The 22,539-nt window shown below is 47.1% G+C and overlaps 1 protein-coding gene across 1 annotated transcript in view; it reads right to left on the reverse strand.

The window, feature by feature from the left end:
* The window catches only part of EXOC4 (exocyst complex component 4), a 533,911-nt gene that overhangs the window by 81,981 nt on the left and 429,391 nt on the right, over positions 1 to 22,539 (reverse strand). The window contains exon 13 of the mRNA XM_006030683.3: positions 13,831 to 13,986. Coding sequence (XP_006030745.1) covers positions 13,831 to 13,986 — 156 coding nt within the window. The remainder of the gene's footprint in view (positions 1 to 13,830; positions 13,987 to 22,539) is intronic.

Raw genomic sequence — 22,539 nt, forward strand, 5'->3', positions numbered from 1 at the left:
CTATCTATCTATCTATCTATCTATCTAATCTGCCCGTGCACAAAGAAGAGAGAAAATTACTACACATCAACTACACCCCGGGTGAAAAAGAAAAAAACAAAGTGTACATCTTCAGTGTCCAGCTGTGCCTTCACCGAGCTCGTTCACCCTTATTCTCATGTTTGACACGAACTCCCGAGGCCTCATTGCCTTTTTGTCCTCTTAGTTCTCGCAACGATTTGTGTGCTCGTCAATGGGGTTTGCTCTTAATTTCCTGCTTGCCAAAGAACGGAGGCTCAGCCTAGCTACGTCCTCCACTGAACAAAGCACTTCCAGTCCCGGTATCGTGCCATTGCCCCTTGCCCTCGTTTCTTTGGGATTCGTTTTCAAATACGGTGACCGGGATTGTGTGCAACATTTCGGCTTGCGCCTGTCCTGCCGTACTGGGTACCATATAACAGGCGTATCATATTCCTGGCATTGTACAAAGAGGAGCAGACAGAGAAGGCTGCTGCCCTGCATCTGAAGGGAATGCTCAGCACAAACTATGTCTCTTCTTTCTCTCCTGGAGAAACAAAAGAGCAGCATCTGTGTTTCCCGGGAATGAGATGCTAATAAAATTAAACCGCACATTAACTTAAACAAATTGGAAACGCACGGACCGATGATGCAAGCCTTCTCCTCCCACCAATTTCAATGCACACGTGAATTCAGAGAAGGGAGAACAGGCGTGCTGAGACAGAGAGGCCCACAAAGGCCGCTTGTGATAAATCAAGATCGCCTTCGGTACATCTCAAGCATCCCTGACCAGGCCAGAGGAAGGCTGAAAAGCAGCCAAGTGTCCACATCAATACTCCACAACAACCAAATGAGGTCTCCGATGTGCCCTTAGCAACAGCTTTACGTTCACGTATGGCTCCTCTCCCTTCCTGCTGCCAAGAAATTAACTCCAATTATCCCTTTAGTAAACAATGACTAGGAATCAGCCTGCTGGGAGAACGCGGCTAGAGAGCTGGGCTAACCGGATGGGCTATGGGAGTGCCTCTCTCAAGCCCCGAGGAGGAAGGAGGGGGAGAGAAAGCCCCTCCAGGATATTCATCCAGAGGTTCGGTTCCTATTCGGACAAGGGCCCCGTTGTAATTTCTGACCAAGTGCTACCCTGCAGGTCTCGAAGGTCGGGCCTCCACAGCAAGAAACAGATGCTCATAGCTGAGAGGCAGCACAGCAAAGGCAAACTCCAGCTAAAAGCGCTGTGCAGGGCTCACAGCCAGAGGTCCTGAACATTAGGAATCAAACAAGACTTTAATGCGCGTGCAGCAGCCAGAGAAACCCGATATGGAATAATCATCGTTAGCACTTAGGCAGCTCTCTGCAAACACAGCCTTCACACCGGTCCCCAAAGCAGGCAGAGATTTCCCTGACTTACAGACAGTAAAACTGAAAGATTCGGGGACTCGCATAGGGCCGCAGAGCAAACCAGGCGTAGAGCACGCATACGAATCTTAAATCTCAGCCCTGAGTTGAGTCCACGTTGCTCCTACTGCAGACATATTACAAGTGCTGACATCCTGGGCAAGCAATTCCTGGAAAGTGTGAGGCAAGCTAGGAAGTAAGAAGAGTTTCCTTCATGTGCACCAAAGGGAAGGAGGCCCATCAGACCTCTGCAAGCTAGACTGGAAGCCGATGGGGATTCCCTACTTGGCTTCTTGCATAGGATGAAGCCTAAGGCCACAGTAGGGTATTAGCCACCCAACTTCTCGTCCTGGGCTTCAGGCACAAATCCAGCCAAGCAGGTAGCTCCAGCTGAGTCTTGGACACTATTGAAAAGTCGCATACAGGAGTTAACCAAAGCAGACATCTTCCACTTCTGCAAAAGGATTCACTTGAATACCATTTCGTGCCTAAGGGTGGGGAACTCCCATCCAACCATTCTTCAACAGAAGTTGTGGTCTCACTTGCCACAATGATTGATCACCCAAGGCCATTTTAAAGCGTCATCACACAGGACTCTCTCTTTACATCCAAAGGGCAATATGGACAGGATGGAAAGATACAGCACTGGCTCTTCAGCTGGGTATAAATTCATGTGGTCAGCCAAGCCACGATGCTTTAAATGCCTGTCGACCCCTAACACTGACCTGCATTGAAGATTCACGGGGATCCGAAACAAATCTCTCAGCAGCAGCGTTTGCCTCTAATGCAGAAAAGCAAGATCAGCACCACCCGCCTGGGACGGCTTCAGACCTTTGCGGAGGGGAGGGGGCCGTCACCGTCCAACGCTGCTCATGTACCCTTCAAACCAATCTAAGCAGGATAACATTTTGCACCAAATCCTTTGGTCACTTACTTGAATCATTTGGGTTTCATTTCAGTAACGCGGTATAATATACCACCGTGAACTGTTAAGTATCTTGTAGTGTGTCGTGCAACAATAATGAGATTAGTAACATGAAGCCTCGTTAAAGTGCCAGCTCTGCTGCTAAATCTTTGCGGGGAGGGGAGCCGGAGAGAGAAAATGAGAATGTGTGCGACAGCGTGTTAGGGGGATACACATGACCAAGGTTTCGCTGCAGTTAGGAGAGGAGAAAGACCTGGCGCCGGGGTAGAGCTGGGCTGATGCTAAGTTGGTTTCAGCGCAGTGGAGAATGCAATCTGACGGAGTAATGACTCTGAAGGTAGGAGTTAAATTTCTTTGCTCTTCAGCTCTTTCTCTGCCGTATTCATGACACCAGAGGAGAGAGGACTGAAACGGGAAACTCTATAATCCTCAGAACTTGGAAAGAGAAAGACCGTCCCTAGGCAAGAGGGGAATAAGAGCAACACATGCACACTTCACATTCACCGTGCCCCAAACGTGACAGCCCTCCTTCGAGTGGTAGTGGCATTCAGTCCTCAATGCTCGCCTAATGCCCTACTCCCTGCTGAGACACCCAGCAATCGGTGTCCGCTGTATCAGTGGTTTTCCTGACGTAGGTGTATTTGGATATCGATCTACCAGCTCAATTCATGCAAGCCCACTGAACAACCATGGGATGGCACTGACTTTAGACCTGGGTTGGATTCATACTTCTGACCAACCAGAAAGGGCTCTCAAAACCCCTTTACTGATCTTCCAAATCAGCCCGAACCCCAGTCATTTGAAATGTAATAAATAACACATACGAATTTGGAGGAAGACCACACACCAACTGCAGGTGCTTCCTCAGCCTTATGAAGGGTATTTATACTCAAAAGCTTGCTAAGAAGAATTTTTCCAACTATTTGAGTTGGTCTAATAAGAGAGATCAGACTTACCCAAAGAACCTCGTAGCTGCCAAGGTGCAGAACTAAAGAATTAAATTTTTTTTTTTTGCAAAAATCTTGTTGGTCTAATAAAAGATCTCATCTCTACTATGAGTCCCGATGGCCTTTTCCTCTAGACCAATACGGCTACAGGACTGGCATTCTTAACGAACAGTAAATCATCAGGGAAGGAAAGAATTAGGTAGAAAAGGAATGAAAAAAAAGGAGAATAAAGAACTGAAGATTACAGAAAAGAAAATATAAAGTCAAAAATCGACAATGGGGGGAAACATCAGGCTATAGAAACTCCCCAGATCCAGGAATAAATATAGGAAGAATTAAAAACCTAAAATCCTTCTCCAGTCACTGGATGCCACAAAACACACAGGACTGCCTCAGCCTGAGGTCTGTTACTCTGGTCAGAGGCCCCACAAGAAGACGGTGGCTCCCAAAAATGTTTTTGACCTTGACCAAGGTACTTTAGGGACACAAATTGGCCCCTCCGATCTGCCATCCTGCTTCCTGTCGCTCCATGGTACATCACGAATCCATTCAATGGAGCCTCTTCTTCAAAACACTGGTCCAATTCTGCTTCAAAACACTGGTCCGATGCCGTCTGCACTCTGCTCCTCGCACCAGTCGACACCAGAAGGATGCTCAGCCGTTCATTTGGATTGCAAGCTCTGCGTGGTATGGACAGATCCTGGCAAAATGGGGCCCCAATCCTGAAGGGGGTGGCTTTAGGTACTTCTAATAAACATATTCAGTTGAGTTTCCCACATTTGCTCCTGGAGCTTTGCTCCGGCAGACTTCAATTTCCCATGGAAAGTCCCCTTGGAAAAGGAGCTCCCCCACTCCCTCCCCTGCCGACCCCCATCATTGTTGATACCAAGTTCTCCCGAAGGAACAAGGCAGACAAGGCTCTTTGGGTGAATCTGATCTCTTTTATTAGACCAACTAAATAGTTGGAAACATGTTTCCTGCCCTGGCGGGGGGTCGGGCTAGAAGATCTATTAGGTCCCTTCCGACCCTGAAACTATGAAACTATTTCTTAGCAAGCTTTTGGGTTTAAAAACCCTTTGTCGGGCTGAGGAAGCATCTGCAGTGGGTGCTCATGCAGCTGGTGTGTGCTCATCCAGGAAGTGCACGCACCAACTGCAGATGCTTCCTCAGCCCAACGAAGGGTTTTTAAACCCGAGAGCTTGCTAAGAAATATGTTTCCAACTATTTAGTTGGTCTAATAAAAGAGATTAGATTTACCCAAAGAACCTTGTCTGCCTACGTCCGTGGACCAACACAGCTACAACCTCCACCCCCAAAGCAACAAGGCATTTTACTGCAACAAACTCTACAGGGGAGAAACATCCAGTAAATCTTCTTATGGGCCAGATTCTTTCTCGTGCATGCTGAATGTTACCCTACTTGGCGAGCAGCCTTACCAAAAAACAAGCAGGTCTGCTTGTGACAGAAGGACCAACCTGGCTGGCGTAAGAGGAGCAAAATGTAATATAAAGCTATAAACAGGATCCCAATGCAACTGAGACTACAGGACCCAATCTGGAGTCAACTGAACACAGTTTCCATGACTTTAACCTGTGAATCTGGGCCACAGTTGTGAGGTTAGCAACTCCGCGTGCTCCCAAACAGGCTGCTCTAAAAGTCAAAGCTGAAAATTGCCTGATAGCTATAGCGTGCTTGATCCCTGAAATCGGCACCCAGATATATTCTGCTCCAGAACTGACCCCGTTGCATTAGTCTTCAAAACACGGCTGAGCTTTGGGCTTGAAAAGGACCCACGCTTATCCCACGGACCCCCAGGAGACTGCTCAGAACAACACAGGGTTCGGTTTCTCTTCAATATGTATCATCGCCTTAATGCGATGCCCTTTGCCACTACCGGGTGCTACAGAACAGCTGCAGCACTGAAGGTTATGCTGTGGCTTGCCAGCGGTCAGATCTAAAATCTTCTTTTATATTCTCCCGACTCAAAGTTAAGGCTGGAAAGAATACATCTCTGGGCTTTATCGCTAACATATCTGATTCAGTAATGAACCAAACGCTAACCTTTCTACAGCAAGACGGGCACTACATATTTCACATTCACCAAGTGCCAAATTGCCGTCAGAGCTTTAAAAAAAACCCCCTAATTATATACGGAAAGGCACGACTACTCTTTCCTCCCTGTCCTTGCCAAGTTCCAAGAGACTATAATATGCCCGATTAGGTCTCTTCGTCTCCCCGGCCACACAGGAATATTAATGGGTAGATTCACCCCATCCCAACCCTGACTTTTGACATCTAATCACAACGGAGACACTGACAGGTTAAGACAACAGAATCAATCACTGATAACAGAGATACGCGGGAGGCTTTTGTAAGAGACGCTGCATTTGGATTCTTCGCTCTAATTAAACTAATGAGTCGCAGGAAACCTACAGGAAAAAAGGAAGGAACATAGCAGCGTGGCATTCCCCTTGCCCCCACATGCCAGAGGCAGAGACTACAACTGCACGACAAGCCTGGTGAAAAGGGATGCAGCAGATGGTTCAAGGACAACTGTTGCAGGGTGCTGCTCCCCCCCATACTGGGTGTACAGGGCACCTCTGTTCCCTTTCCTGGCATTTCAATCCTATGCACGGATGTGGGGAGTCACTCAAAATTAGATTTTTAGAGTCTGGTTTATTAACAAAATAGCCTCCCTTTGAGGCAAACCTTTCAAGTCTCTTTTTTCCAGGCTCACACACCCCAACCAGCCTTCTCCAGGGCTTGCACCTTCTCTGGGCTTATGTATTCCTACCATTCCTTGGAGAGCCTCATGGGGCAGCGCTCTTCCTACTTTCCTCTGCTGTCTTCCCACTGGAGTTCACTTATGGAGAGGTCACAGAAGACCCCAACTTCTCCTCCCAGCTATCTCTGCCTTGTTCTGAATGTCATCAGAATACCCCGCTGTGGCCCTTCCCAGGGCAACAGTATTAGCACTTCCCCTGCTAGCTCAAGGACTGGGTCTATGTAGCCTGTTACATCACCCAGCTGTACCAATACCAAGGGAATCTGCCTCTTTAAAAAACATGTGGGATAATTCAATGCAAAGATGACTGGGCGTACCCGCTTCAATGTTATACCGCAAAATTAACCCCCCGGCCAATTTCTATGGAGCAAATAAGACAGACATTTAGACGCTGAATGTTATTCCAGACACTTCTTAATGAACAGCTGATACTAAAAAACATTAAAAGAAGTGAGCAAAAATGCAACTTTCAGCTTTAGGGAAAATGGTGGTAAATTTAGCTAAGTGCAAAAAAATATATATAAATAAAAAAAATGGACAAAAGAATTAAATGCTGTTTTGAAGCTTCCAAGAAATCTCTATAAGACCACAGACCAGGTTCCTATGGGACATATATACACACACACACACACACACGCACATTATATACATACATGCATATGCATATGCATGCATGCACGCACGCACATGCATGCATATATGCACACCCCCCCCACATTGATAACTACTGACTGGGTAAAACCAGATGCGCAATTATCGTTATATTGATATCACAAGAGCACCCAAAATCTTTGTGAAGGATTAGGATCTATTATACCACATGCTGCAAAACACAGATGGAAAGGCAAGAGTCCCTTCCTTCACAGACCAAGCCCTGCAAAACATACCGCATGGATATTTGCTCTTTGCACTCAAAGGTACAGTCTATACGAAACCCCCCGGCCCTGCAGGGGTGCCCAGTATCAACTCTATTTCTGCCACATCAAGCAAGTTAGAAACAGGTCTTGAGAGCAGTCACAGCAGGATCCTCCCAGAACAGCTTCACGTCTGCACATCCAGGGTTAGTGCATGCCAGCATGAGCGTGGAAATACTGCCATTAATGGAAATACTGCCATTAATGGCTAGTTAAGTAATAAAAAGAACTGATATAGAAGCAGAAATCTTGGTACCACTGAAGTTGAGGGGAGTTCTGACATAAGTTGCCACGCCGCTAGGATTCGATGATCACTCTCCAACTCTTCCCAACAGCACCCACCACAATCCATATGAAAAGTGATCAGTGCAAGTGAAGGAAAGCTTGGGAAGTCAGTCTTTAGAACAGGAATGATTATTCAATGAAGTCTAAAACCACAGGGATAGCACATTTACCTGACAAGCAGTACATATTTCTCTCTCTGAAACTCCCAGATACCACGAAAGGCTTTTAAAATATACTGGCATACTGCAGCACGAGCAAACATTTCCATGAGTAGCCATATTTTATGCTGTTAATCATTTCTCTCTCGTTCTCTCTCTCCATTGAATCATCTTTATTTTATTGTTCTGGCATTCACTGAATAAGTAAAAAGACAATCTGAGTGAATTAGACTAATCTTAAACAGCTTCACTTACCCTTAACATTTTATAGCTAAACGCCAATCAAGGAAATGATGAATCATGATGGGAACGTGCAGACAGCCTTTTGGCTAACCAGAGTCACCAGCTTCTTTGGAATTAGCCAGTGATTCATGGGGATGGAGGAAATCACATTGTACAGTGAAAGGCAAACTGCTCATTTGTCTTTTCAAAGGCTACTGTATAACATTGCAGGTTTTGTTAATACAGAAGATAAAAGCAACTCCGCTACTTGGGCATCAGTGGGTATAGTAACTGCATATCCCAAAGATTTCCACAGAGGATTGCTGGGAGCAAAGAGAAACCACATGCGTGCTGTTGTCACTCCAAAACTGACTGGCTCTCATTGCACCTTGATCACTTGTTCTCAACTTTTCCTTCCAGCAGCTCCCCAAATTCACCACTATCACCTCCCTTTGTTTCCCATAACTCTTAATTCCATACTGCGGCAGTTCCAGTCGTGATCAAAATGTTCCCTGCCAAAAGCAGAAGTCCACCGACTGCCACGGACTTTGAAGTGGGATCTTTTCCTTCTCCGGGCTCACGAGAGTGGAAGATCTCCGCTTTTTTCTCTCCGTCCATTCTGGATGTTGGGAAAGAGCAACTCTAGGCATGATTCTTTACTCATCCATCATGAGCAAAGCAAAGATCACTGGAATCCAGCAGCAAGCCCTGTGACAAGCTTCACAGCGATGGGCAACAAGAGTAAGCACCAGTCAACCACAGAGAGATTCTCTGTCCCACTACACCCCAATTCAGCAACTCACTTAGGCAGTGCTTAACTTCAAGCACATTGGCCCAAGTTTCGATGCAGAAACGGCGGACCTGTAGCATGCAAAGGACATATTGCTTGTGTGGAGGTTTGATGGGGCAGAGGTAGAGCTATTGCCCCCAATATGTGCATCAGCTGAAGTTACCATGGCAAGCGCATGCAATGAAAGTCATCTTCCCCACATGTGTAGACAGTCATCTGGTTGCAAAAGCCCCAGGGGGGGGGGGGGGGGGGGGGGCGAGCAGGGGGTAGAGAAGTGGTGGGATCTGGGATTTTAGGGCAGGGGTTGGCAAAATACGGCCCAGGGGCCAGTTCTGGCCCGCGGGGTCCCTAATAATTTAGAAAATTAGTATTTATGTGCTCCTGGCTGCCTGTCAAAGATGACAAGAGCCAGGGGCAGTAGGACCCAGGGGAAGCCAGTGGCAGGAACCAGCAGCAAGGCCTGCCCAGTCCCCCCCTGCCCCACCAGAAGCCCCTGCCTAGCACCAGAGAGGAAAATGCAGCCCTTGACAGCTTGCCAAAACTTGGTAAGTGGCCCTCCGCCTGAAATAATTGCCCGCCCCTGTTTTAGGGAAATGGGGGGCAGGGAGAAAAGGGAAGATAAACAGAGATGGCAAGGAACAACTTGGGGCCCTGTGAAGGAGCCTTTGATACTAACAGTTCAGGGAGTGAATGAGGGACAGTAGAGAAGGGTACGGAAGGGAGAAACAGGTAGAAAACATGCAGAAAGCGTGTGTGGTGGGGAGGAGGTGAGAGCAGACAAGTGCCGGGAATGGCAGACCATGGGATATATGGACAATGGGCATCAAGTGGCAGAGAAGGAGAGGCAGTGGTCTGTGAGCCAAGTGACTCTCTGGGGGCAGCTGAGCAGGTTGCTACGAGAAGCATGAAATATATGGAGGGAGAAAGGAAATGGAAGGAGGATCTGGGTGTTGGGGACAAGGCACAGAGCAAAAATAAAGCAGAGGAGAAGGACAGTTGGATATAGGTGCCTTAGTGCTGGTAACACTGGGGAGTGCATGGTGGAGGGTGAAGACGCACCCAACACACAGCCCTACTGTGTAGTAAATCATGCAGAAAAGATGCTGTAAACTTTACTATGGGGGAATGGTACTGCACGCCTCCGCTCACCTACCCGACTACATCCCGCGGGAGCCGTCTGCTCAACGAAAGCTGGTTCCCTGCCAGCCAGCATTCTCGTGTGCCTGCTGCAAGCAGGTTGGCTTAGGAGACCTGAATTCACTGTGGAGCAGGTCCAGGGCTAATTACTCTGTAGTACCACGTGTCCACACCTTTAAAAGCAAGTGGCTTCTTGTGAACTACCAAGAGAGAAGTACAACTTTCATCACAAATGGTAGGAGCAATATTTCTCCATGAAAGTCAGTGGTAAACGTGCTTGCCTTGTTTGCCATACCTGTGCGCCTGGTGGGAAGAAATGAAACCTTAAGTGGTACTTCACAATACTGCATCAGAAGCACTGTGCTAAGTAGCCTCAAAACAGCAATGCGCGGGGGCGCAGAGGGAGGAGGGCAAGGAAAAGCAGAGGCTCTGAAAAGTGCCTTCAGCCACTCAGCAAAGTATTTTTTACCAAGCACACAAGCAAATCTGCAATAAATGCCTCTTTCAAGAAAGCCTGTCAAAACAAGAAACTATCTGAAGGTGGCGAGCTAGTGAGAGAGTGTTTACTTGCAGTCACAGACTCATCATTTGACGATTAAAAAAAAAACAAAACCTTGAACGTTACAGAAGACGTCTAATTCTTGGAGTCGTCAAGACGAGCCGAAGTCATTTCTGAAGATGCTGAAGGAAAGGTGAATAAAGTAGCTGCAAATACGCTGGTCATCCGTTTCCAATGAGATGAGTCAAGGGAGGTTGTTGAGATTGCCCGTTTAATTGGACTCTTTGAATGGTGCTCGAGAACGGCAATTTCAAAGAGAACCAGCTGAAAATGATTCTGCTGAGAAAGACGACTTGTGGGCAAGACATTTTGCAAGAGCTGGAGATCGGCATGGAAGAAAAGGACGAACCATCCTAAAACGTGTTCCAAGAATAGCCCATAAAGCATCCATGCCGTGGGAGGTAGTAATACCGATTTTCTTTTCATGTGCAAGGAAGAGTCTGGTTTCCCCGATTTCACTTGCTACTGTACAACCCACCATCAGGCTTCATATATCAAACTGAGAAACTGTCCGCATCTCATGGGTGTAGTTCTGAAAATAATAAAATCAACCCCAGGCAGATTTCCGACACCCCAGACTGATGCACACTGCGGTTGTCTAAACTGCAACAAAGAGGTAAAGAGCTCAGCAAGGGGGAAGTACTGACAAGATAACAATATTTCCTCCCAGAAATACATACCGCTTGAAAATACAGAGGTGAATAGGACGAAAAACTCAGTAGTCATAAGTGATCAGCTGATTTTTTTCTCCCCAGTCTGATATTCACACTTAATGGCATTAATCTGGACATTCAAAGTGAAGGGAAACCCATGACCCACAAATGGGATCAGCAAATACTTAAAAAAAAGAGAGCAGAGCTATTGATGATCCAGTTCCAGAAAAGAGTCTTTGTATTCCTCCCGTAGCCTTGCAAAAAAAGTTGAATAAATTAACTTTGATAAGACTATGCATTCTCAGTAATCTTGTCAAGATTTTTTTTTGACATTACCCGTATCAAGCCAGTAGGCCTTTACATTATTAATCCATTTGCTGTCAGTGATATAAGCAAAATTGCTGATCAGATTGCAAACGTCTTCCAGGGAAATGCAGCTAACCTGGAAATGGAAATCCTAATCTGCAAACAGATGTGCAATTAGAGGCAAGATCACCTCAGCCAGACTTTGGCCATTAGCAGACAAATTCAAACTGCCATTTTTGAAAGGAGATTTCCTTTGATTAAGTGTGCATTTCAAGTCAACATACCTGAGCGGAGCTGGGTTTTCAGCAATGAAATACTGAAATCCATATTCAGGTTGGCTCTGACAGATGACCACCTTAATGACTGTGTGAGAATGGCAGCGACACATTGCGTGCGGGACTGCGAGAAGTTGGTTGAGAATACAAAACGCCAGGTTTTGCACTGGCAATGCTCGCAAAAGTACTGCTGCAACACGAGTAGCAATAGTATAATAGAGCCAGAGAAAATGAGGGTTGAAGGGACCTTGGGAGGTCACATCTAGTCCAACCCCTGCTCCAAACAGGACCGGCCCCGACTGCATCATCCCAGCCAAGGCTTTGTCTACCCAGGTCTTAAAAACCTCCAAGGATGGAGACTCCACCACTTCTCTGGGTGACCTGTTCCAGGACTTTACTACCCTCGTCATGAGAAAGTTTTCCCAATATCCAACCTCAACTTCCCTCGCTGCAACGTGAGCCCATTGCTCCTTCTGTCATCTGCCCCCACTGAGAACAGCCCAGCTCCATCCTCTTTGCAACCCCCTGCAGGGAGCTGAAGGCTGCTATTCAATCCCCTCTAAGACTTCTCTTTCCAGACTAAAGGGCTGCTTGTACACAACACGCGGGTTTAATTCAGTTTAGTGCTCTCTAAATTAAAACGGTGGGTTTTTAAAAACCCATCATTTCCATGGTTTCAATTTAGGGAGAATTAAACTGAACTAAACCCCCGTAGCATGTACACAAGGGTGGGGGCCCGATCCTTACCTGCCTCTCGAGCAGTGGGTAGTGGGAAGGGGCAAGCTGCTGGCAGGCCGAGTGGTCCCTTACTGTGTGGGGGCCCAGTGCTTCCCTCTGTGGCTGCCAGAGGGCTGGTGCTTCCCTCCATGGTGGCAGTGCCCCCCAGGCAGCACCTGCCTGCTGGCACCTGGCCCGGGCGGTCCTGTAGCCACGGAGGGAAGCACCAGGCCCCCGCACAGCTCCAGCGGAGAGGCAGGCAGGCTCTGGGAGGGGGAGAGGAGGGGAAAAAAAAAAAAATCAGGCTCCTCAACACTTTTTTTTTTCCTTCAGTTGAGCCTGCCTGTCTGCATGGGCTGCCGCCGGGTTGCACCATGGTGGGAGCAGATGGCGGGGACAGTGCACAGGGCGCTGGAAGCCTGTCAATCCCTGAGCACATCGGCTTCCAACACCCCCTGCGCTGTTGCACTTTGTCAGGTAGCAAACTAAACCACCGCGGAAGTGTTACATCTTGCTACGTTCCAAAGTCACTTAAAGCGCGATACGCCGCCGAGTGTGCAAACAGTAACGGCGTGAAAGTGGAATACGCTGTCGAACGTGCAAATGGCAATGCCATTAAATCGGTGCAAAAGGGCATTTAAGCTGTTTTAAAGGCCAATTTTGTGGTGTGTACAAAGGTCCAGGAAGCCCAGTTCTCTCAGCTTCTCTTCGTAAGTCATGTCCCCCAGCCCCCAAACCATTTTCGTTGCTCTCTGCTGGCCTCTCTCCAATTTGTCCACATCCTTTCTGTAGTGGGGAGGGGGTAAACCGGGACACAGGACTTCAGATGTGGCCTTACCAGTGCTGAACAGAGGGGAATAATCACTTTCTTTGACCTACTGGCAACACACCTACCAATGCAGCCCAGGATGCCATTAGCCCTCTTGGCAACAAGGGCACACTGCTGGCTCATGTTCAGCTTCTTGTCCACTGTCACCCGCAGGTCCTTTTCTGCAGAGCTGCTGCCCGGCCAGTCACCCCCAGCCTGCACCGGTGCATGGGACTGCTCCATCCTAAGTGCAGGACTTTGCAGTTGTCCTTGTTGAACCTCATGAGATTGCTTTTGGCCCAATCCTCCAATTTGTCTTGGTCTCCTGAATCCCCTGGTCCTACCTCCCAGCATATCGACTGCTCTCCCCAGCTTGGTGTCATTTGCCCACTTCTTGAGGGTGCAATACATCCCATCTTCCAGGTTGCTGACGAAGAACCCGTACAAAACTAGCCGCAGGACTGACCCCTGGGACGTGCCACTTCATATCGGCTGCCAACTGGACACTGAGGCATTGATTACTACCCTTTGAACCCAATGATCTGGCCAGTTCTCTATCCACCTTACAGAAAACTTTGGTTTCTTAACATGATGGCGTGTTTTTATTTTAGGTAGTATTCTGAGAACTTTAAAATGAGCTAAGATTATAGAAATACATTTCGTTAAATATTATTTTTGCTGCCTAGATCGGGCTAAATATTGATATGGTATCGGCTTCATGGTGAAGACCCTCATGGCATGACATCTACAAATAGCTCACGCCCCAAAAGTTTAGATACCCACCCATGCTTTGCTGCAAAGGGACAGAACCACGATGTTTACAGTCCTGATTGCATCAGAAATGTAAATATCAGGGAAATATATAAATTACTTCTTCATTTTTAACAACAATTTTTCCTGTTGCTGTCATCAGAGCATTATGGAGCCGGTTAGGACATCAATGGTGAGATACCTTACCTTATAAAGTCTTCCTCCTCTTCTCTCTTAGGTCTTAGTTGCTTGGGCTGGGCCATATTGATCCAGTTGGGCAGAGACTTTAAGAGCCTGCTGATGTCATCATCTTTTGCCCAGGATGCACTGATAACCAGCTTTTCATCCGACTGGACGATGCTCCTGAAAGAAATCAACAACAGGCATGGTAGGCAAAGACAACTCTTACTTGCTGCATAGGCAGTCGCTTCACTTCACAACGAATCCTGTTCTGAAATGCACCATATTTATGAATGGTTGGTTCCTAATGGAGTTCAAAAAGCATGACTTTTCCATGTACCAACAGGACACGCACTATATGGGCAGATACAGTGCAAGCATCTCCCCGAACAATACCTGCTAATGTTAATTATGTACTCAAATGGGTCCATATCCTCACCCCTCCCTTGCAGTCAATGAAGCTACTTGGATTGATGCTGCTTAAGGATCTTATTTCATAAGCAGGAAGGAAAAGTTAATTTAATTTTTCTGGCTCACCTGCTTCTCAGCATTACTACTGAGACTGCTATCTAGTGCCTTTTGGATCTGTGCAACAAAAACCTATGCAGGAAGGATTGGGTGAAAGCCACCAACTCAATGCACACCAACGGTCTCAAAGGTAGGAACTTGGGAAGCCTATCTGGAACCAGGGACTAGGAGATTAAAGACACAGTCTCCTGCTGCCGAGTCAACTGAATCATCTAATAAAGATTTCATATCAAATGCACCCATAATCCTGAATCAGAGATTATGCTTCAGTCAAAATATTGAGACGCTGCCTGCTTAATGTTTTCAGCAATATGACTAATGTCTGTGCTACTGAAACCCTGCTGACAGAAGAGACATTATGCACAAAGATGCTGATTAGCTGCTTGTTTCCCTGTTGAAATGCATTGGGCACGACTGGCAGCGTGTTAAAGGAGCACAGTTCCCATGACCACCAGTGCCCCCAATGAAAGTCGGTGAGAACGGTGCTGGTCAACAAAGCGGGAGGCAATCTCACTCCGGTGGACTGAAAGGGCCTGAGAAACAACTTTCAAGTGGGTGTAAAGGGGGCTGGAGTCGCAGCTCATTGGCGCACTTCCAGACCCTTGTCATCGACTCTCCAAATGACCTTTCACAAGTCTCCCAGCTTCTCTTTGCCTAAGTTTATCCATCCATAAAGTGGACGCAGAGTGAAGCAGAATCCCTCTGCTCCCCCATGCTACCATGTACAAATACAGATCACATTTCACGTGCCTGTCTTATGCTCCTGTCTTACCCTAATTCAATGGTGCTCAGCCTCCAGGCCACAGAGCCGGGTCACCTGGCCTGCGGGCTCCCTAAAGGTCTGGAAATCTGACGGCAGGGGAGCAGCAGCACTGTTAATTGTCACTGGATGGATAACGTGGCCCTGCATGCTAGACTGTGCTGGTGCATGGTCGGGCCAGCGGGCAGAGTCGCTCCATGGCTGAACTGGACCATGTCGGATCAGACCCGCAGGGTTGGACTGGTGCATGGTGTGGCTACATCTGGTGTATGGAGATGTGTTGGCACGTGGGGCCAGGATGACACCTAGGATCGCACTCGTGGACTGACCACCGCAAGTGCTGCAGGTTGGGTACATCCTTTCTAAATGAATACAGCATCATCTGCTAATGACGGTAGTAAGAACCTATAACTAATGCGGATGAAGTGCTTGGAGACTCCCAAATAAAGATGCTAAAAACCTTTAATTATTAGTTCTATTATTTTCTGTTAGGGCAGAGAAGACCCTCTCACACTCCCTCGTAGACATCTTTCTCATGCTCTTAAGAAGCTGCAAGACCAGATGGATTTTGCACTTAAATAAAACACCAATACAGCGCTTACTCAGCCCCCAATGCTAAGTTAGTGGCTCAACTGGTGACGCTGTTATACAATAACACAAGAAGTACCGTGCAAGACAGGCATCTTGCAAACCAGTATGCCGCACGGGTTAATTTGCTTTATTTGAAATTTAAATTGGCCAACGGATATGTTGCACGAGCCGAATGGAGGTAAAAGCAATCGCGACACACATCATGTCTACGAGCTTCTAAAGGGAATCCAGTGACAATGGCAGTGAGATGAGACAAGACGGAGTTGCTTCTAAGTGGGCTACATCACGGCTCCTTGCCACCATGGCTGAACAGCTGATCATCCCCTTTGAGCTCTCCGAGAAAACCACCTTTCCTCCTGCGGCGATCTGGGAAAAGGACTGTCACCTGTGCTTGCCTGTGCTCTGACATTTCATGTTTAATCTACCACCAGCAAAAGGAACGGATGCAATTTTCAGCCCCGCAAGATTTCCGTGACCAAGCCTCAGGATTGCTGTTTGGAAACTTGTGGTTTCTTCCTCTGCTAACAAAGGCATCTCTCTAACCTTTTAAAAAGAGGGCGGATTAAACACTGCCACAAGAAAGGGGGCACTGCATTGTTCACAGACAGAATTCAAGGTTTCCTTTCAATTTCTTTTTAAAAACATCCAGCAAAATCTTGGCCACCGAAGAGAAATGGGATGAAGAAGATCATTTCCATCCATTTCCCTGTCAATGCAAAGGTTTCCTGGAATCTATTAGCCAGAGCTTTGTCCAGTCAAGTTTTTAAATGACCGAAAGCTGGGGGGATACTTCTGCTTCCCTTGGGAATTGATTTCACAGTTGAACACACCTAACCTTTTGGGGGGTGCAAATCCAGATACTACGGCGATGTTTTTCTTAGCTTAATGTTATCCCATTACTCCCAGTGCTAGCCCCTTGTAGCAGCCTCAATCTCTCGCCGCTCATACTGTTTCCGCTCCTCAATTATGTATAGACTGTTATCATGTCCCTTCAGATGCGTACAATTGAACGCAGTCTTTGGGAGCCTTCTCACCAGAGACGTACAGAGGACGCAATTACTTCTCTGCTTTATGATACGAGGCATCTCCTGCCCAAAATCTGATTGCCCTTTTTTTTCCTTGTTGGTTTTGTTGCTATATTGAGTTGCAAACTCAGATCTCATTTGTTGCCTGCTCGTTGGCAACTTCCTGCTTTTCCAAGAGGCTCCCTCCCATCGTTCTCATTGGACCCCAGAAACATCTGTCCAAATTCTGTGGGTGAATACCCTACCCCTGGGACCTTATGCATTTGAGCTGCAGTGCAAAGCTCAGCTTCAAATCAATGGGGAGTTCACCTTAATCAATGGCAGGCAACAGGTCCATAATTGTAAACTAACTTTGTAGGATTCCTCCGTTGCGTCTCATGCTTGTGGCATAGGTTCATAGTTGTCAGGGGCTGGAAGGGACCTCACAAGATCATCGGGTCCAGCCCCCCTGCACGTGGGCAGGAAAGACCGTGGGGGCATCTCCAAACTTTCTTTCACTACTGTTTCTACTCCATCTACTTGCTCCTTAGCAGAGAGACACACTAGCCGTGTGAGGTCCCGTCCTTGCTCATTAGCAGAGGACGGGACCTCGCACTGATCCCTCTTTGCAACCCAATAGATATCTCGCTCCCACCGTCAGCTGCTTAAGTCTTTTAGCACCACCCTTCGTTTGCAGCATTTCATCTGGCTTTGGGTCTGCATGCCAGCTTCCTATCAACATTGATCTAATTAAGATTTTCGAGTGACACATAACGAGACGTTATGAGATGCTTTCCCATCGTCCAGAATGCCTACTTACAAGCATCCCCCAACCAACCCAAACCTATCCAATTACTCCTTGCTGCAGTAATAGAGTTAATCATGACCACAGTGCCATCGTCTACTAATTAATTCACAGCTCAACCAGCCATCTGCGTGATGGTTTGTACCTAGCTCCCCGGGGGGGGCAGGGGAATAGGTACAGCACTTGAACAGGTGATGCCGCATCCATGAGGAAGGCCCATCCCTGCACAGCTCAGTGAGTTCTGGTCATAAAACATCTGTCGGACGTTGTGGCCACAGATTCACATCGTTCATCCGTTTGAGCACTTGTGCAGCGTGACTGCTCCCTGGATGCAGTCGGGATGCCACGGCTCTTCGTTAAGGAAACAAGTGGGGGGCAGAGATGCAAATTGTACCCTGTTGATGCACGGCAAAATTAGTCAGGGAGGATGGGTTTTTTGGCGCGGCCAAAGAAAGGGTGAAGCCAAGCTCTGGAGACCGTCGATTCATAGCGGTTTTGTCTCACGCTGGTGAAAGTCCAGAATCTATGATTGTGCACTCGCCATGTGGTGCCTGGCACCTGACAGACAAAAACCCCCCAGCTCCCTGCCTTGAAAAGCTTACAATGCAAAATGTGCAACGTATTTTGCATTGCATTGCAAGACCACATTTTGCGCTGCAGACCACAAAGGGGTGTGGAAAGGAAGCAAACCAGGGTAGAGTAAGGGGATCGAGAAGTTAGGGAGCTCCTGCAAAGCTATGGAAAGCTGGGTTCAGGTCCCTGTTCTGTCACAGGTATCCTAAGTGCCCTTGGGCACCTCTCGGGGCTGCAAATCTCTGTCTGTTAAATGCCTGCACCACATAGCAGCCACATCCCAATTAGGGATAAGGGTCATGCTGGAAATTATTTATTTAGATACTTTGAAGTTCCCTCTCCCACCCACAAATCTTCCATGTTCACGATCCTTCCCTTACACTACTTATCATTCCTCTTCCCCCCTTAACCTACCTTCACCCACAGGCCTTCAGTGCCTTACACTACTGTCCCCCCCAAGCCTTGTTATTTAAAAATCCAAGGCCTGAAGCACAAGGCTCTATGAACAATGTCCTCATTTTGGGGGTCTTGGTTGATCAACTAAAAAACCGAAGGAGAAATTGTTTCATGAAAGCAGAGTTGGAAGGGACCGCAGGAGGTCACCTAGTCCAACCCCCTGCTCAAAGCAGGATCATCCTTGATTAAACCATCCCATCCAGCCAAGCGTCTGTCCAACCTGCTCTTGAAAATTTCCAGGGATGGAGCTTCCCCAGCTCCTCTAGGCAGCCTGTCCCAATGTTCAACCACCCTCGTCAGAGCCTACTATTAAACGTTTCATTTTTTCATTTGCAAAAACACTCTTCCCCCAGTTTCATTTGAACACAAATGGTTCCATAAAATACAATGCAGATATTTGTTGGAAAATCAGAGGAAGACAGTGGCCAAATAAACGCGCCGCCAGAGGAGGAGAAGACAGAAGTGCCTATGAAGGTGATGGAATAAAGAGGTACCCCACCAGTAAGACTAGTAGTTTTGTGAATCTGGCCCTGATACCTTTTTTCCAGCTAATTTATTCTGCAAGTTTATTCAGCATTTTTGAGACAACCACATCTTTTTTTTTTCCCATTGCATTCGCAATTTGTTAAATAAATTCTCCCACCTGATATCCGTGGCAGAATTTGGTGTCATTAATTATAACTGTGGATTCCCTGGTATCTAAGTAAGTCTCTAAACTATTTTTCAATCGTGTTAGGTTCTTGTCCGTATAGGAAACATCAGAAGAAAATCGAAACGCAATGCCAAACCTCCCAGATTTTAAGTTTCTGAAATGATGAGACTATTTCCTATCACCCATGCCAGCAGCCTCCATTAGTGAATGAGTATCACTTTCAGGATCTCTGTAACTCTTGTGATCTAGCACATATAGATCTAGTCCTCCAAGTCGCACACTTCAACGTGGGAACAGCCATACTGATTTAGCCTAGCGGTTCATATAATCCATCAGAGGTCCATCCACTGCTTCAGAGGTAGGTTGCTGTAGTATACATCTGTGGCACAGTCTGACTCTAGGGGAAAGTGTCTTCTCAAACCTGAACTGCTGAAAGGTGGATCCTATTTTTGAAACCAAAAGCAGTTACTATTCAATAGTTGCAAGTAAAGTCCTTTATTTAACTGCCCTTTCTGAATGGCAGGCTTAAGGTGTAGTTTTTTGTACGGGTCTTTGCAGATTCAGAGGATTCCACCTCTTCTAGTCACATGCAGAACAGAAAGCTTTGTACACAAAGGCATCCATCTGGGCTATTTGATTTATGATTAAATCATTACTTTGATTTATTAGTTGCATCCTGAAGGTACTCAATGCCAAAAGAGAACTGTATTAAGACACAGTCCATGTTTCAAGGTGGCAGGTTTGGGCAATATGCCTTGTAGCTGTGCAGCAGGGTTGACTGTACGGTTTTAGGAACAGGTTAGACAAAGACTTGTACGGATTCGTTTGGATAGGGATGATCCTGCCTCAAGCAGAGGGCTGGACTAGATGACCTCCGGAGGTCCCTTCCAGCTCTGCTTTTCTGTGATTCTATGAAATCCATATTTGTTAACACTTTCTCCAAGAGACAGACAGAGCAAAGCCAATAACTCAACTGGCCACTGCATTAGCCTTCTATTATCTCTCTTCCTAAATCATGTAGTGTTTTTCAACCTGGTCCCTAACTTCATGCAAGCTAGTAAGACTTGCACATGAGTTTTCAATAGCATAACAAGAGGGTGCAAGAGCAGCAGCCCGCGCCGCTGCCCACCCAGTTGCTGCTGCTCCCAGAGCTGGCCCAGCCCCTGCTGCCGCCCAAGGCACAGACCCTGATAGTTGTTACCCTGCTTTGTGTGCATGTGCATGCGTGCATGCAGCCTGAGCAATCCAGAGACTTATTCCTCCATGAGTTTTTCTGGCACTTACAAAAATAATGGTAAATCTCACATCTCTTTTCTACCCACTGGGCACGTGAACACACACATGCACACAATTCCTCTCCCAAAAAGTCGTCCCCTTTAGCTTAGCATTTGCAATGGTCGTACAGTCAGGGCAAGCTGTATATCTGCAGGACTGGATCGCTACCTGGTGTAAATCAGCCATGTTCCACTGACTGCAATAGAGTAACATCAATTTATAGGATTGGGTCTTTCCAAAACCCGCACTGGAGGTAATTGTTGCTTCACCTCTGCCCTCCTCTCAAGCCTTGGGGGGAAACGGTGGTTCAAAGGGCAAGACAGCGTGGAGCTCGACTACATGAAAACTCCCAGCAGAGGGCATTGCTACCTTATAGATTTTACCATCTCTCTGGATAGCTCAAGCTGCATGCACACACATGCACACGAAGCAGGGTAACAATTTCTCCTGTCCCTGCTACGTTCCTCTGAATCATTTGAATTGTATATAGATTTCTATTTCAGTCAGTCATTTGCTAGCAGCAAAACCCGAACGTTTCCTGTTTTTCCTCTTGCTGCAATCAGGATATGGTTGTCCAAATTAGGGCTGTCCTAATTACTCCTCAGCAGGTGCCAAAGCTAGGGCTGGTATCAGGGAATGAAGGAAGGAAGGAAAGAATAAAAGAAAGAAAAGTCCTTTGGAAATTCAAACCAACAACTGTAAACAAATTACTGCCATTTGTCTGCTTTCAGCCAGCAAGATCTCATAAAAAGTCATGTTATTATTATTAATGGCGACGGATATATGTGCAGACATATAAGTGTATATATGTGTGTATGCGTAGTTGTACACACACATATGCATGTGTGTATACTACCAGACATCCCCCCCATACTCACATGTGTGTCTATTATTATTAGCTTTATTCATATTGCCACATGCAGTGAAGGGCTGGGGTGGTGCAGGGGGCACGGCGCACGGTTACCAGCCCAGAGATCGCACGATCAAAACCATAGCAGAAGCGCTCATGGCAGCTTCCAGGGAATCTGCAAATTCTGCTAGCTACTTTTTCACAACAGGGACACAAGAAGGAAGGAAGGACCGTATGCAGCCAATTAGCAGATGTAATGTTTCTAAATGAAATCAGGCAACGGAAATAATTCCTTCACATTATCTGGAAAAATAAAACAAGGAGCTTTTAAAAATGTTTTCCCTATCGTCAACAGCCTGGATTCTAGGTATTTAAAGGTACCGTGTATATCAACGGCTTGGATTCTAGCTATTTAAAGGTACTGTGCGTTTAATGGCCCTCGTGACCATAGCTCACTTAGCACTTCACAACCAAGGGGCCAGGTGCCTTCCTAACATGCGGTAGGGAAGCTTTAGGATATGAGAGGAGATCCACGCAGCATGGCCTGCTTGCAAACTCGAAATATGTGCCAGCGCGGCCACTCCAGGTTCGTCCCCACGGGTCATGGTCCCGAGAGCAGTGCCAGAGAGACAACCTGAAGTGGCCTCAGAGGTGCATTGTGGGAGGGGAGTACTTGGAACATCCCAGCTGGGGTATACCGCTATTGCAGTATAACCATAGGTTAAGTCAAGGGGCATCAAACTCACCTTCTGCCCTGGGCTGGATCGGGACCACGGGACTCCTTGCAAGCCAGATCCAGCCTGGCGCAAGAGGAAGCTCTGGTGATGCTGATAACTCCAGCTCCGACATGGGGCACGTGGCAGCAGCTCCAGCTTTGGCACGCGGTGGTGGCGTTGGCAGCCAGTGGCTGGGGAAGTAGGGCTGTGGCAGTGTAGATGGGCAAAGCAGCCAGGGGGTGACTGGGGCCATATGAGCCATCACTCGCCCTTCTGCCACCCACTGCCATGATCTGCAGCAGGCCACTTCCCCCAGCCACACTGGTAGCCCAACAGTATCATATAATATGATATACCTTGGATAATATACCTTGGAGTCTCACATAATAAGTATCATACTTATTATATGAGACTCCAAGGGCTGAATCTGGCCCATGAGCCATGTTTGATACCCCTGACTTAAGCAATTTGCTGAAGACTGCATGGGAAGTTTATGATAGAGCAAGGAGCTCAACTCAGTCTCCAG

Source organism: Alligator sinensis, unplaced genomic scaffold (assembly GCF_000455745.1).
Source record: "Alligator sinensis unplaced genomic scaffold, ASM45574v1 scaffold64_1, whole genome shotgun sequence".
In the NCBI taxonomy this organism is placed as follows: Eukaryota; Metazoa; Chordata; order Crocodylia; family Alligatoridae; genus Alligator; species Alligator sinensis.